This window comes from Python bivittatus, unplaced genomic scaffold, assembly GCF_059951505.1.
Source record: "Python bivittatus isolate LINGU-HERP-01145 unplaced genomic scaffold, Pbiv_v1 ctg000340_np1212, whole genome shotgun sequence".
NCBI classification, from domain to species: domain Eukaryota; kingdom Metazoa; phylum Chordata; class Lepidosauria; order Squamata; family Pythonidae; genus Python; species Python bivittatus.
In genome coordinates, this window is record NW_028277056.1 from 14,861,234 (window position 1) to 14,876,422 (window position 15,189).

The 15,189-nt window shown below is 37.3% G+C and overlaps 1 protein-coding gene across 3 annotated transcripts in view; it reads left to right on the forward strand.

Annotated features, from left to right (window-relative positions):
- Positions 1-12,333, forward strand: part of ARHGAP42 (Rho GTPase activating protein 42) — a 142,214-nt gene extending 129,881 nt beyond the window's left edge. The window contains exons 18-22 of one of the 3 annotated variants that reach the window (XM_088140605.1): positions 116-496; positions 2,758-2,914; positions 3,011-3,073; positions 7,626-7,705; positions 8,164-12,333. In XM_088140605.1, the coding sequence (XP_087996731.1) occupies positions 116-496; positions 2,758-2,914; positions 3,011-3,073; positions 7,626-7,705; positions 8,164-8,252 (770 nt within the window). In that variant the 3' untranslated portion in view covers positions 8,253-12,333. The remainder of the gene's footprint in view (positions 1-115; positions 497-2,757; positions 2,915-3,010; positions 3,074-7,625; positions 7,706-8,163) is intronic. The other 2 variants (XM_025166629.2, XM_025166628.2) reach the window with 2 other exon arrangements.
- The last annotated feature ends 2,856 nt before the right edge of the window (positions 12,334-15,189 follow it).

Below are 15,189 nucleotides of genomic sequence, written 5' to 3' on the forward strand. Positions count from 1 at the left end.
GTACATATTAGTTAATGAGCAGGGAGTGTTGTCTCCCACCCAGAAGACAGCAGAGAAATTTGAGAAATGCCATTTATTGTTCTCATCCCCATCTCTTAACCTTTCCACATTCCAGGTGATTCATACAGTAGCAGCCCAGACAGCACTCCCATGGGCAGCATAGAATCACTGTCATCTCACTCTTCAGAACAGAACAGCACTACCAAACCTGCATCTTCTCAGTCCAGGGAAAAAACAGGAGTTGTTCCATGGATTGCTTCATCACCATCCTCCAATGGACAAAAAAATTCAGGGCTTTGGACCACAAGTCCTGAATCTTCCTCAAAGGAGGATGCAGCAAAAACAGATGTGGAATCTGACTGTCAAAGTGTCACATCTGTTACTGGACCAGATAATGTGACTTCACCATTAGACCCAACCAAAAGAGGATTGTATAGTCTCTCTGGAATGAAACGATCAACAGCTTCGTCTATAAGGTCTATCCCATCTGCAGAAGGTAATCTTTAAATAATGCATTGCTTTACTGCCAATCAGTTACTTAATAATTTGTGTATATCTAATTTTATGTATATTTAGCATTGCAATATACATTTGCAATATTTCCATAACATGAGAAATATTTGCATAACATGAAATTGGTAATAGTTGCTGGCTGTATTTACAAGCACCAAGACATTTCCTCATGCAATAGTGAGTTTTTGCTCGCTGGAATGACAAATGCTATGTGGAACAAAAAGGGTTTTTATTAAAAGCTAAATAAACAGTGTTTGCAACTATGTGGGACAAATAGTTCCATATAGTTGGGCATATTTTGAAAATCCATCATAGGGATTAAGCCATAATAACTTCAGAATAAATTATTACAGTATCTAATATACCATATTTTGCTAAAGTGATACACTATATAGGGATGTACAATATATGCCAGGAAATGTTTGTGTTGTGGGGAATATTAGCTCCTCTCCAGAACCAAACTTCCAGCAAATAGAACATGATGCTTAGTTCAGAATGAAGGTTCAGAAAAGAGAGTCCCCCACCCTTCATCAATGAACTGGGGATAACAGCTGCTATTTTGCGGGAGGAATAATTTGCAAGACTTAACTTGCAGATTGTAGAAGTAACTGTAGCAGAGAAAGAAGATAGAGAATTTTAAGGAAATCCTTCTTTCACAATGAATGCAGTTTAAGTGCAAAGAATGAACTCTGTTGCACCATCAACTACGCTATTCTTCCAAAAATAGAGAGACTAAGCAAAACTATTCTAGTGAGGATAAATTGATGATCAAATAGTCACTGATTTCTTAATTCATTAGAAAACAATTATCTTCTTCCACCTCAATTGAACGTTAAATGGTGTGCAGTTGCAATACTTTCAAGAAACATGCATTCAGGCAATGGATTAATGGATCAAATGTGGCTGCACACATAGACAATCCTTGTGGATCGGAACTCAAGAAAGAAACTGGAATTCTAGTACAACTTCCAAGACTGGATTTGGTTCCTTCAGATATTTCATTTGCTTTCAAAAACAATAATATCCTGTAAGGCAAATCTTTGGAATATCAATAAAAAAGATAAACCCTAAATAATCTTTAGATCATGCCTGCAAAAACCAGTGTTTGCCCATGGACAATTTTATATAGCAACGTCAGGAGTGAGATACAGCAAAAAACTGAAAAATGCAACTTTGCTAAACAATAATAAAGAATATGTTTAATGAAGAAGGAGGTATATAGAGGCGCATCGTTCGAAGAGATACTTACAGCATGACATGTTATTTGGGAAAACATGATTATAAAAGGGTAAAAAATGAAATGCCTGGTGAAGTCAGTTAAATTAATGACAAGCTATATAAGATTTCAATTCTGATTTCCATTTTATTATTTTAGTAAGTTTTAATGATTCATACCGATGATTATAGTTTTTCTTTCATTTATTTTTGTACACTCCCCCCTCCGAGTTGCATGGTCTGAGTTAGACAGCCATATAAAAGCTTAAATAAACAAATACAGACATCCACTGGAAGTCACAGTGATGTTAAGATGATGTCTCATGGATCATGAGATCATCACACCAATAATGTAAAAACATTACTGCACTTTCTGGACATTTTTGGAGAGGAGATAGATCAGATAATAAAAAGGATGTTTTAATTAAATATGGAGAAAACAGGAATTCAGTATCCAAACCTAGAGGGTTTTTTTTTTGTTTTTTTTTGAGTTCCCTTTCAAGCAATGAGTCCTTTCCAGATTTCCAGGAACAGATTTCAGAAATATTGATCATCCCACTGTCTTGAGGAAACATTTATATCTCATTTTTTTACTATGATAGTAAATTTCTTCCCTTCATTGACAAATATCAATTCATTTCATTGTTACGCAACATATTTTGGATAATGAACTCCAATAAAGTTTGTCATTTTACCATGTTTCATAATAAATGTGCTCCTATTGCTAATTTCAAATATACAATCGAAATAAAAGAAATTGCTGTCGTGCATATTTTGCATTTACAATAAGGATTGTGGTAAGCGGCAAATGTATACAATAGGATATAGCCAAACAAATATTTGGAACTGAGCAGTAGGCGAGAGAAGTGTTCAGCACCACAGTCATAACTTTACCCCTCCCTTAAATCTGTTATCATTCATACATCATGATCTTTCAGTGAGATAATAAGTCATCAAAAGAGACATCAGATATTGAGCACCAAGCTAGGAGACGTTCAAGGTAATTTCATGTAATAATTTCTTATTTAGGTAACAAAAGCTGCAGAAGCTCATTGCAAAGTTTAGCTTCCCTGGATACCAAGGAAGTACCAAAGGTGCTAGAAAATCCGGATCTGCCTCCAAAAATGTGCAGAAGATTACGATTGGACACAGCATCAAGTAATGGCTATCAGAGACCAGGTTCTGTGTAAGTTTGTCCACGTTTTGATTGTGTGCTTGAATTCTTATATTGGTAAGAGCATGGAAATTGTTGGTAAACATGGACTTATTTCCTATATTTCAGGGTAGCAGCAAGAGCCCAGCTCTTTGAAAGTAGTTGCTCAGTGAAGCAGGCTCCCTCTGGAAGGTAGGTCTGAGCACAATAAAATTGATTGATTGATTGAACAAATTTATATGGCCGCCCAACTCACACACACAATGACTCTGGGCAGCTTACAAAGTAAAATCCCCAACACAAAAAAACCATCAATTCCCACCCCGTGGCGGCCAAAAACACAATCAACACAACCACTTGATTGGCTCCTTTTCAGCTTGGGGCCCCCAGGCCCGCTGGCAAAACCACATCTTTAGGGCCTTCCGGAACAACATCAAGGTGGGGGCCAGTCTTAGAGGGAATAACATTCCACAAGGAAGGGGCCACCATGGGAAAGGTCCTTCTTCATCCCATCAGATGTACTTCCCTCAACAATGGGACCTGCAACATATCCAGCCTCCCTGCTCTGGTGGGCTGGGTAGATGTACCCCTTTGATGATTAAGTCATATTTTTCTTCTAACTTGAGCGTTACAACTTCTTTTGAAATATGGATTCTGCCTAATGCTGGAAGAAAATCTGTCATTACATTATTAGCTAACAGTAACAGAATATTATTCAGAGTTGAAAATGTCTAAGCTTATTTCAAGCTGAATATCCAATTGTAGTTTTGTCCCCAGTGTGACCTCTCTTCTTTATCTTTGAGGAGGAAATTCAGGGAAACCATGAGTGGTGCTGCGATTGCTAGAAATAAGAAGAAACACTGATTACAAATGATGCTTCTGAGCATTCCAGAAAATATGGGATGTAGAGATTCCATTTCATATATATCATAAAATGTTGAACTTGCAGACTGAAGGATAGCACAGTTTCTTAAAAATGGAATAATCTACCAAGAAAACTTTTATGGGGGTTCACCTGCCCATAGTATGTTTTAAGAGAATCATCTTCTGTATTCTTTCTTATACTTCATTGAACAACTTATTTTATTTATTCTGTTTTATGCTGCCCTTTTGGATGCTTTCCAAAAAGAATGAAACTGTTAAAATGGAATAATCTAAAATCTACAGTATTTTATAAAACAGCATGAAACCCTCTGCATAATTAAAATAACATCTCAAAAGTTCAGGAAAATCAGAAGGTCTTTGTTTATCACTGAAAACTGCCAAGGAGACCTCTCTAGTTCCATCAATATGGCAGATTTCTCAAATTCCATCGCTTCATCTCATGTTCTACAGCTCCTTAGCCAGAGAACATATGATTTCTTGGTATGTTTGAGTGACAAGAAAAGGAAAGGGAGGCTTTTCCTGCTGGTAATGTAGGCAAGGTTGGCAGTGTTAAAATTTATTCTGCCTTCCATCTTCTTAAGAGCACTGGATGAATAGTAGTATTGAACAGTGAGAAGTCAGCAGGACAGGCAGAAAATCCATTTCCCTTGAATTTCCTCTTTGTAATTGGAAAGCATTAAGGTCTGAAAACTGTTCAGAACTCCCTGTTTCTAGACTCATGTAAATATTTGCAGTACTTGTAGATCCCTTGTTGTGGTTCCTGAACATGTACCCTTTCATCAACTCTGATACAATAATTTATTTAATATCTATGGTCATCTATTTTGTTTTTGACCATTAGCAGAAGATCGTTGAGTATTTGGCTTTAAAAAAATGAGTATGAGTAACAGTTACAACTACTTCCTTCACTTTCAGATTTTCTGACCTCCATTTCCCCATCTATAACTCTGAGATTTTATTCAGAATTTTGTGGTGTAGTCATCTGATACCACATGGAGTGATGGTAGAGGGCTAGATTTGGTTCTAGAAGACCAGTATTCATACCCTTTACTCAGCCGTGATGCTTATTGAATGAGCTTGATCCCAAATGATCTCTCAGAATTATTTCTTTATATTTCTGATCTAAGCCAATGTTGGCTCCCAAAGCAACTTTCCATTGAAAGAATCAATATTAGTGAGTAGATAGTGTCTCCTGGCCACTGCGAGTTGATAATGTAATTAGAATATGCCAGAAGGACAGGACAAAAGGCAGACTTGGTGTCTAAGTGAAGATTGCAATGTCATTCCACAAAAGGGAATCTTTCCATAGACTTCACATTTTTCCTTCCAAATCTAAAGAACATAACAAACTTGGCAGTGTTAGACCTCAGAGTTTACTGCCTGTAGTCTAGACAAAAGGTTTTCTGACATTTCACTGACAACTCAGCTGGCATCTTCAGAGGCAGGAGCACAGGCAATTGACCAGGAACAGACTGGGCTCCTGGCGTATAAATATCTCCTGGGCTCCTGTCTTATAAATATACCCTGTGGCCTGTGGTCTACATAGCAGACCACCTTGTCTCTGAAGATGCCAGCCACAGGTGCTGGCAGAACATCAGGAAATCTGTCACCTAGACCATGGTCATTAAACCCTAAAGCCTAACCCTGCCCAATAGATACTGGCCAGGAAAGCCTACACCAGTATCACATAACAAGCTCCTTGCTTAGTTTCTTGGAGGAAAGATTGGATAACTGCCCTCCCTAAAATGTAGAAAACTAAATTCCAGTCCAGTCAAACAGAAGAGTTATGGAGGAAGACAGAAAGCTTTGTCAGTCAGATTCACAGAAATCACTAGCTTCGTAGAAATGCAAGTGCAACTTACAAACTCCCTTTGTATGTCCTAGAAAGCTTGAGCTTATATCTTACACAAAAGAAATGAGGTTCTTCTTCAGGAACATGTAGCAGTTGGCAATGTTATTTTCACATCCTCTTTTCCTAGCAGCTTTGTAGGCAAAAAAGAAAGCAGTCCATCTTCACAAAGGCATACAATAAGTCCTTTGCTTGGAACATCAGAGCCCCTTATGGTGCTAATAGTAAAGATAGATGATTAGCAATGAGAATAGCATTTTGATCCACATGCTTGGGAGGTAGGAAAAAACTAGAAAAGCAGGTATCTGGAAAAATTGAAGTATCATTTGCTAGCATAGCTTTCCTGGATTTGGTATCTCCAGATGTGCAGTTCCCAGAATCCTCAGCCAGCAGCTTTGGCCATTCTGACTGGAAAAAGTAGGAGTTGCAGTTGTAATACATATGGAGGGGCACCAGGTCAGAGATTTAGATGAGTATGCTGATTATACCAGCAAAGTATAGCAAAAAATAACACTCCAAACCATAGTTTACATCCAGATGCCCAGGCAAATTGTAATTTGTGTGATATCCTCTACATGATATCCCCAGTTGTTCAGTTTTGCTAAATTGCTGACAAAGCGTGGCCATATGAGCCAAACTCCTTATCATGACCAGAGAAGCAGAGCAGAAAAGCCAGATATCTTTGACCCATTATCAGCACAGCTGGAATAGTAGCCCCCGCTTTTTTTTGGTAATTACTTAAGAAATTAGGAAGGAAGGGTTTCCCTGTAATATGTATAAAAGAGGAATTATTGCAGGGACTACAAAACAGGCTTTGGGATGTAAACTAAATTTTAAAATGTGGAACAGTTGTAAAAATTAGAACAGTAGCTATTTAACAGAATTAACTACTGCAACTAGATGTCAGCATATCCCTCTCTAAAAGGAATTGCAATTCTTTACATATTTATCTTAATTGGCTTCAGTGTTTTGGATTTTTTTCTGTCAGAAACCAAAAGACAGGACACAGATATTCTAATAAATTTGAGACTAAACTAATTCTATTCTAATTAATTAACCAAATCATTTAAATTAATTATTAACTAATAGAATAGTTAAGGTGTAACACTTCTCATTTCTCATCAATTAAGAATGAACTTTGTCTCACACTTAGCCTTAATTTAGATTTAAAAACAGATTCAAACAAATTAGGAGCAAACTCTTGCTGTATATCAGGCATGTCTTTACTGTTATCTATATATAAGAGGAGGTCAAAGAAAAGATATTTTTATTTATTAGAAAGTATATATCACATTTACAACGAAGGACGGTGCTCAAGATCACTGTCAATAATAGGAATGGTTTTGAAGGCATAAATAAAATATCATTAAAAACATAACTGTCTAGCTGAGTAGCAAAATCAGTTTAAATAACAAAGGCCTATCTGAGTAAATATTTTTTGCATGCTAATGGAAAGGTTATGAAGAGAAAGTTAGCTTAAGCTTTAGAGGTCTAAAGCCTCAGAGAAGACACCAAGAACACCCTATCATGCATTCCCAACAAATGTTCTTTGGTAGCATTGGGACTAAAGGAAGGGCTTCTTCAAAATTCTTAAAACATGGACCCTACTCATGAGAAAGAATGTAATATTTGAAAGAGTTTAGTCCCAACTCAAGTAAGGCTTAATAGATTATAACCAACACCGTACGTGTGCTCTGAAGCAGACTAGTATCTAACAGAACAGTTTTAACCAGAATACCATGTGCTGGATAACTGAATCCTACCAATTGTCGGGCCACAACATTTGGGACCATTTGAAGTTTCCAACCACATTTAAGAGTCAGTCCCACCACATTTTAAAAAGTGCCTGACATTAGTTAACTGCAAAGGGGCCTGTTGGTTTGAAGCATTTCATTGACAGACGTATTTCCCATATTGCAGTTCTAATATTTTGTTCTGTTGGAATGCTCTTCCATTCATAGATCATCTGTTCCTTTTTGTCTACAATTTTTGGTTGTTGTTGTTTTTAAGGCAAGCCAAGGCCATGTATTCCTGTAAGGCTGAACACAGTCATGAGCTGAGCTTCCCTCAGGGGGCAGTGTTTTCCAATGGTAAGATGCAGTTCGTTTTTACTGTCCTTGTAGCAGTGATATTAGCAACTAGCACCTCTGTTCATCTTTAAAGTGCTGTAAGGCTGCCTATGTTTCCATTATTGCACCGTGATTCTTCTTCGTCACGCGATTGTTCAATATCAGATCAAGGGTGAGTGATATTGTGAATATATTACAGAGATAACTTCTGTGTGTGTGTGCGTGTACATGTGAATAGTATTATTATTTATGTTGAGAAAAAGAAAAATATTTTTTCTTTTTCTTTTTTTCCTCTACTTTTCCTCTTTTTTCCTGCCCTTTCTGCGCTTCATTTTTCTTTTGGCTTAGTTTGTCTTAGTTTTTGCTATGTTTATTAAAAACTTTAATGAAAATGATTATAATTGTTTATGTTAAACTTTAAACCTCAGAGAGAGGGCCATAGACAGTGCAAGTCATACACTCTTGTTCTTTCTTAACAGTATATCCATCTGTGGAACCAGGATGGCTAAAAGCAACATATGAAGGCAAAACAGGACTTGTTCCAGAAAATTATGTTGTCTTTCTCTAGTGATTGTAATGGACAGCAGTCTCTTCATGGTATCCATGGTAACAAGCAATAAGCACTGTGATTTATTATTTTTTTTTATCCGACACAGATACGGAGGGTCTGCCAGCTAGCCCCGTGTTTGCAACTGCAGATTATGTAGCTCTGTATAAGTGGAACAGAACTGAATGAAAAAAAGTCAACAGGATGGGTTTTGTGTTGTTTTTTTTCAGTCTGTGTTTTAAAACTGAACATGGTACTTTGTCTTCCGCTGTTGGTGATGAGAAAATCACTTTATTTTTCTTAGATGCACAAATCGAATAAGTTGAAAATGAGAATCTGCTTTTTTTTTTTTTTTTTTCATCTGAGTGATTGATTCTCACTTGGTCCCAATCATTTCAAGAAAAGCTTGAGCTTGTATTTAAATTGTTAATAAATGTTCACAGATGTCATTGTTTGTAAAAGCAATATAGATGTTTGATAGGGCTATAAATGCATTCATTGGAGCAACAGTTTATCAAAGTGTATTTTTGTTTCAAAAGGCATTTTTAATGCAGTATATGTGTGTTTTGGTTTTTCTTCCTTCACTTCTATGTTTTATCCTATAATTATTAATAAATTATATTTATAAAATCTCTCTGCCCTGAAACGCTGTAATCATACATTGAAATGCCAACTATATAAATAAGCTATTGTTTATTATTATTGTGATTATTATTATTATTATTATTATTATTATTATTATTATTATTATTTACTGCTATTTTACTTGGGATCTTTTAAAATGAAAGAAGGCCATAATTAACTGAGAAGGAAATACAAATAAAAGAACTTGAAGTTCAAATGATCCAAAAAGAAATGAGACAAGAAGTGAGAATCAGTCCTTTCGAATCTTAAATAAAACTCCATTATGCCTTTTATCATTGGTTTGACACATGAGACTATTTAAGCTCTTGAATTTTATCCTGCAAGCTTGACAATACTTTGCAAAGTGCAATTTAGGTAATATTCGATGCTGCATATAAAGTTTCTATACTATATCTTCCCCATTTGTAAGATGGTTGTGGCATGGCTTTGCAACATTTCAGATGTAGCAGGCACTGTTGTATTTGGGCCTCTGTGGATTCTGCTGAAAGATATTTGAAAAGGGCCTTGAATAAGCAGCAGTGAGGATTCATTACCGGTGATATCATATCTGACTAAATTAAACTTTTCGGATTACAGTATTCTGTTACTGAAATACTTAGCAGACAGTAAAATTGAGAAGCTGCAATAGAAGTATAAAGGTTCTTTTCGGCCAGAACAGATCCTTTTAGGGGATTCCAGGTTGTCATTTATATAGATATTACTTATTTAGGTTGAAGTTAACAAGAAATTCAGAGTCATTTTTTTTTTCCTTCAGGACATGTATATAGAATAGAAATCTTTATTGTCATTGTACAACTTGTACAATGAAATTAATGCCACCCCAGTGCAGCTTTAAAAATATAAAAACCATAAAATACATAAAACACATATAACACAACCTTCACATTCCATATTGCACAACCCCTGATGCTGCATTAATACTGCACTATACGATAGAATTCAGTATAGTTGCAGCTCTAAGATAGACGCTATTCTTCAGCCTATTGGTCCTTGTTTTCATTATCCTGTACCGTCTGCCAGATGGTAATAGTTCAAAAAAAGAATGTCCCGGGTGGGATGGATCCTTAAGAATATTTTGAGCCTTCTTAAGGCAGCGGGAACTATAAAGTTCTTCCAAAGAGGGGAGAGGGCAACCAATGATCCTCTGGGCAGTGGTGGTAACCCTCTGGAGCGTTTTCCTATCTGCCACTGTGCAGTTAGCAAACCATACACAGGTGCAGTAGGTTAAAATGGTCTCAGTGGCACAGCGGTAGAAGGTCACCAGCAGTTTTTCATTCAGTTGGTGTTTCCTGAGAAGTCTCAGGTAGTATAATCTCTGCTGGGCCCTCTTAACCAAGGCTGCAATATGAGCGCCCCAGGTCAAGTCCTCCTTTATAATAACACCCAGAAACTTAAAACTGGCCACCCGCTCCACTCGGTCTCCATTAATAACCAGGGGCTGGACATCTAACCTATTCCTCCTATAGTCCACTATAAGCTCCTTGGTCTTATTGATATTAAGAGCCAAATTATTGTCTCCGCACCACGAAAGCAGCCGGTCCACCTCATCCCGGTAGGCAGACTCATCTCCTTTGGAGATAAGCCCCACCACTGTTGTATCATCTGCAAATTTAATGATAATGTTGCTGAAGTGAGTGGGGGTACAGTCATATGTATAAAGAGTGTAAAGTAAGGGACTCAACAGACAGGAAGTCCAACGGCCAGACAGGAAGTCCAAAATCCAAGAACAGATTGAATATGGAAGCTCAAGATCCATAAGTTTAGACACCAGTCTATGTGGAAGGATTGTATTAAATGCAGAACTAAAGTCTACAAAAAGCATCCTCACATAGGTCCCCTGCTGTTCCAGATATTCCACATATCACACTGTGCCTTACTGCTGTAGCCTGTGCTATTCTTCCTTTAGAAAAAAGTGGGTATAGGGCAAGTGAAAGAAGATGACTACAGCCTTAAGGCTGAAGATCATGTATGTGCTGTCTAAAGCAGAACAATTCAATTCAAGCTGCAAAATACAAGGCAAGGGGGGAAAAAAACAAGTATCTCTCCCCTTTACTGTCCTCTTGATAGTAAAATAACAAAAACAACTGATTAAATTATTTTGTCAGGATGGTTCAGGTGATCTCTGTTTATGTGAACGTGTGCCTTCAAATCAATGTGTGTGCTTTTCCCTCAAGCTGCAGAAGATGGCAAATGGAAATCCATTCAGTGCTAGTGAAAGAGCCATCAGTGAATCCCAACATTCATGGAAGGCCAAAACAAACAGCCCTCCCTTCGGAGAGACATATTTACAAATGGCCTTTTTGTAAAAATTAAACCAGCCCAATACTGCAGATCCTAAATTCAGAAAGGGCATTAACCTTAGCCCAGGTTAATACCCTTCTTACATTGATCATGGAAGGGAAATTCAAGAAAATGCCGTATGTGGACAGATTAGGCCCAGGTGGTGTTGGTACCACCAAATCAACAGCTTGTGTTCTCCTTTACTGTCAACTTTATATGGATGCTCTTCTTTATATCCCTGTTACTAACAAATTATCACAGGCACTCATACTTAATTCTATTTAATACATTCCCCAGATAGAAACCACCTCTCACTTAATGTGGCAGACTTTTACAAATTACAAGGCCCAACAAATTAACAGCTATGGAAGTGCTGGTGCTTTATGGTATATTTATTTATTTATTTATTTATTTCATTTTATATTTCCCATTGGTCACTGTCCATCTCACTGGAAGCAACTCTGGGCGATTTAGAGTAAAAGAATAAATATTGACATGCATATCAATATATGATGCCCTCTACTATTTTACTCCTTTTTCTGTTCAATTACATGTGTTTCTTAGATTTTTATGATGCTTACAACCAATTTAAAGTTGAGCTGATCAGACCGTCCTAACGTTCTCAATTATTTGAAGAATTATTTTACTGTGTGAAATGGATCTTATTTCAAGAGCGCTTTTCAGCATTTGCAGCATCAAATGTTCTTGACACAACTTAAGTGAAACAGTTTGAAAAGGGTCAGACAATGCAAGTGCTTAAGGTACATATCTTTTAACATGTCCCACCCTATATGGTTGTCTTCATACATCTGCTAGGAGGAACTTCTCAGCAGATGGCAGCTTCGCCTAAACCAGATCAGGCTTGATTGACACTTGGATGGAAGACCTCAGGGAACAACAGTGCTATTAGGAAGTTGAAGAAACATGCCGAACAAAATGCTGTAACAAATGCCGCTTTTGTACTGTTGCCAAGAAAATTTCATGATTGTGTTCATGTAATTACAACTCACGCTCAGTTCAGGGACACCTTTACCTTTTTAATATGCCTTGCTAACTTATTTCTAGATTAAAATAAAATTGCCAAATCACAGTACAAAACCTCTCTTTCTGTGTCTGAAAGAGAAAGAGAATAAGAGAAAAGAAAGAGATGCATGGGATAAGAGATGAGTTCTCCAGTCTCAATTGCCTCTTCCACAAGCTGAAGGGTTTTTTTGTTAAAAATTTTTTTAAAAATACAGGATTGTATTTACAGGATTGATCCAGATTTAGTCATGTTTAGAATAGATTCACTGAACTGTGGAGTCCTTGGGGTTCTCTGAGCTTGGTTGTTTTCTTGCAAACATTTCATTACCCGGCTAGGTAACATCTTCAGTAAAATCACTGAGAACCCCAAGGACTCCACAGTTCAACCCTGAGCTGCACATATTGTCTTCTATTAGATTCATTGAAATCAGTAAGACTTAATCAGTTGACCTCCTCTAAGCATGATGTGCTCTGGATCCAATCAGTGTCTCGGTTTCATGTGATGGTACATCATGTATAATTAGCACTTAAGGATAGAGAAGATAACAATGAAATGAATGTGCTTCAAGAAAGCATTCCTTCTATGGTGTGCACATATTTGTAGTTTGTTTTGATCAAACAGCTTTTCCAGGGTAATGGAAGTACTTAAATTAAAATGACTTCTTATTCCTTTTCCCACCTTGTAATCATTTATTATTTAACTGCAGAAAAACTCACACTCTTGGTTTGTTATGATTGAACTGATGATCCACTACTACTCCTTGAAAATACTTGAAAAATGACACTAAAAAATGCTCTGCCCTTACCAAAGATTCCAAAGGACTCTCCTAAAGAGGTTGAAATCAAGCATGGTTAAGACATGTTGGTGCTGAATTTATGTTTAGCAAAGGAAATGTTTGAGGCAGGTCCAACTGCAGTGCATTTTGGCTGCAATTCAGTGTGTTATAAAGCTGGGAAATACTACATCATTTGCAGTAATGTTGATCATTCTTTTAAAGACACCAGCAGCGTATTTGGAACCATTGGTAATAGGGTGCTGTGGCTCAGCATTATTATTGTTATGCTTGCTCTCAGATAGTAAATCAGATAGTCAGTACCCCCTTTGCTGAAAGTTGGTGATGAGATTCTGCCCTTGAAAAAAAGGGGGGGGGTGAAAATGAGATTAGGTAATCTTGGGGGTAGGCAGGAGGAGCAAACCATCACTATTCTTATCCTTCATTCTCTTAAACCCCCAAAGAGAAACGTTTGCCATCGTACTAGATTACCTCCTGCAGCTAAATGGTGGGTTCCAGTTTTTCAGAAGTTGCATATCCTTGTTCTCTAACATAGGTTTTGCAATGGTTTAGCCCAAAAATCCTGTCTGGAAAGTATGAGAGTTGAATTTCAACTTATCTAAAGGATACCGGGGCCTAAACAGTAGCTCCATCATAAAAAGCTTGGTTTTTAATGTTGATTTTGGGTGCAATCCAAAATGGTATGTAATGTGAAAGATCAGATGGGCAAGTAGTCTAGTGTAAAAGAAAGAACCACTTCTTATGTTTAAATTGCAGAAAAACTTCTCCATAAATAATTTCCTATATATATAGGGCTTACACTCAATATAGTAATTGGTGGTAACAGATTAAATGCCCAACTAAGTCGTATACCTTGTCTGCACTCTGCCAACCCAAGTTCAGCATGGATGCAAACAAGTTATATTCTGGACTGTCATATCTCCCACGTTATTTTTTGAAAATCTGATGGGTGGGTTCCATCATAGACCATAGAAAAGAGGGTGGAATGCATTTCTGCATTTATGTACTTCATGAAAGACTCTTGAAGTTCTCTTTACCTTTAGTGATTTAACATGATTGCTTCTGCAAGTTTAGGTAGAATTCCACCCATATTATTCATCCAGATATTCTCTCTGTGCTACCCAAACATTTGAAAGGAAATCTGTTTCTTGTGTGGTGTGTTAAGAAGTATAAAATATTGACCTATAATAGGTCAAATTGTTGAAGAACTTAGTCCCGCTCTTATTGGGAGTAGCCATCCATGTATTCAGGTCAGCGACTTTGTCATCTGCCACCTGGACCTAAGATTGCCTTCCCCATCCTGTGTTCCTCTCACATTTGCTATGTTGGCAGGGCTGATGGGGATTCTGATCTATGACACGCAGGAGACTAACGAGATGTTCTCCAGAACTGAGCTTCACACTGAATTGCAACACCTGCCTGTTTGAGAATGAAGCATATTAGGCAGAGGCCTTTATGCTGCTAGATACCTGTTTCAATAAAGGTGTAAGACAGAGCCAGCAGTATTCATGCCACAAAGAAGAGTCCAGTTGCTATTTAGGGTTGAATTAACAAATAGTCCTTAGGACCTTGCAAGAAGTTTCTCGAGTCATGTAAAGGTACTGCTTTGTTCCCATCTTCTTGTGGTGCTTCAGTACTTGCAAGGTACTTAACGGGCAGTTCAATTGTCTTTTAATTGAAATATTGCTTTACATTCTTTAATGCAGTGTCAAGAGCGCTGCCTTTCCATTGTCCTTACCGTTTATAAGGATGCATAACTAACTTAGCAGGAGTCTGTTTGCCAAAGATCATGGTGTACTTTTTAGTATAAACAGCAAAGAATTCATAGGAGCCTTTACTGACCTTCACTGTCTATACAGAAATACTTTTTTGATTCTGTTTGCAAGCCGCTCGGTGGCTGAGAAAAATCTACCAGTATAATTAAGAGGAGTATTAATTAGTTATGCTCCGTTGTGGTATATTTCTTGTGTCGTTACTGGATATCTATTTGGTCTCTCCTTATAAACAGTGGGGGAAAAGAAATATAGAAATATTTGTGCTACAATATTTCATAGAAACATAGAAAGTAAGGGTTGGAATGGACCTTGCAGTTAATCTATTCCAGTGTTTCTCAACCTTGGCAACTTTTAAAATGTGTGGACTTCAACTCCCAGAATTCCCCAGCCAATATGCTGGCTGGGGGATTCTGGGAGTTGAAGTTCACACATCTTAAAGTT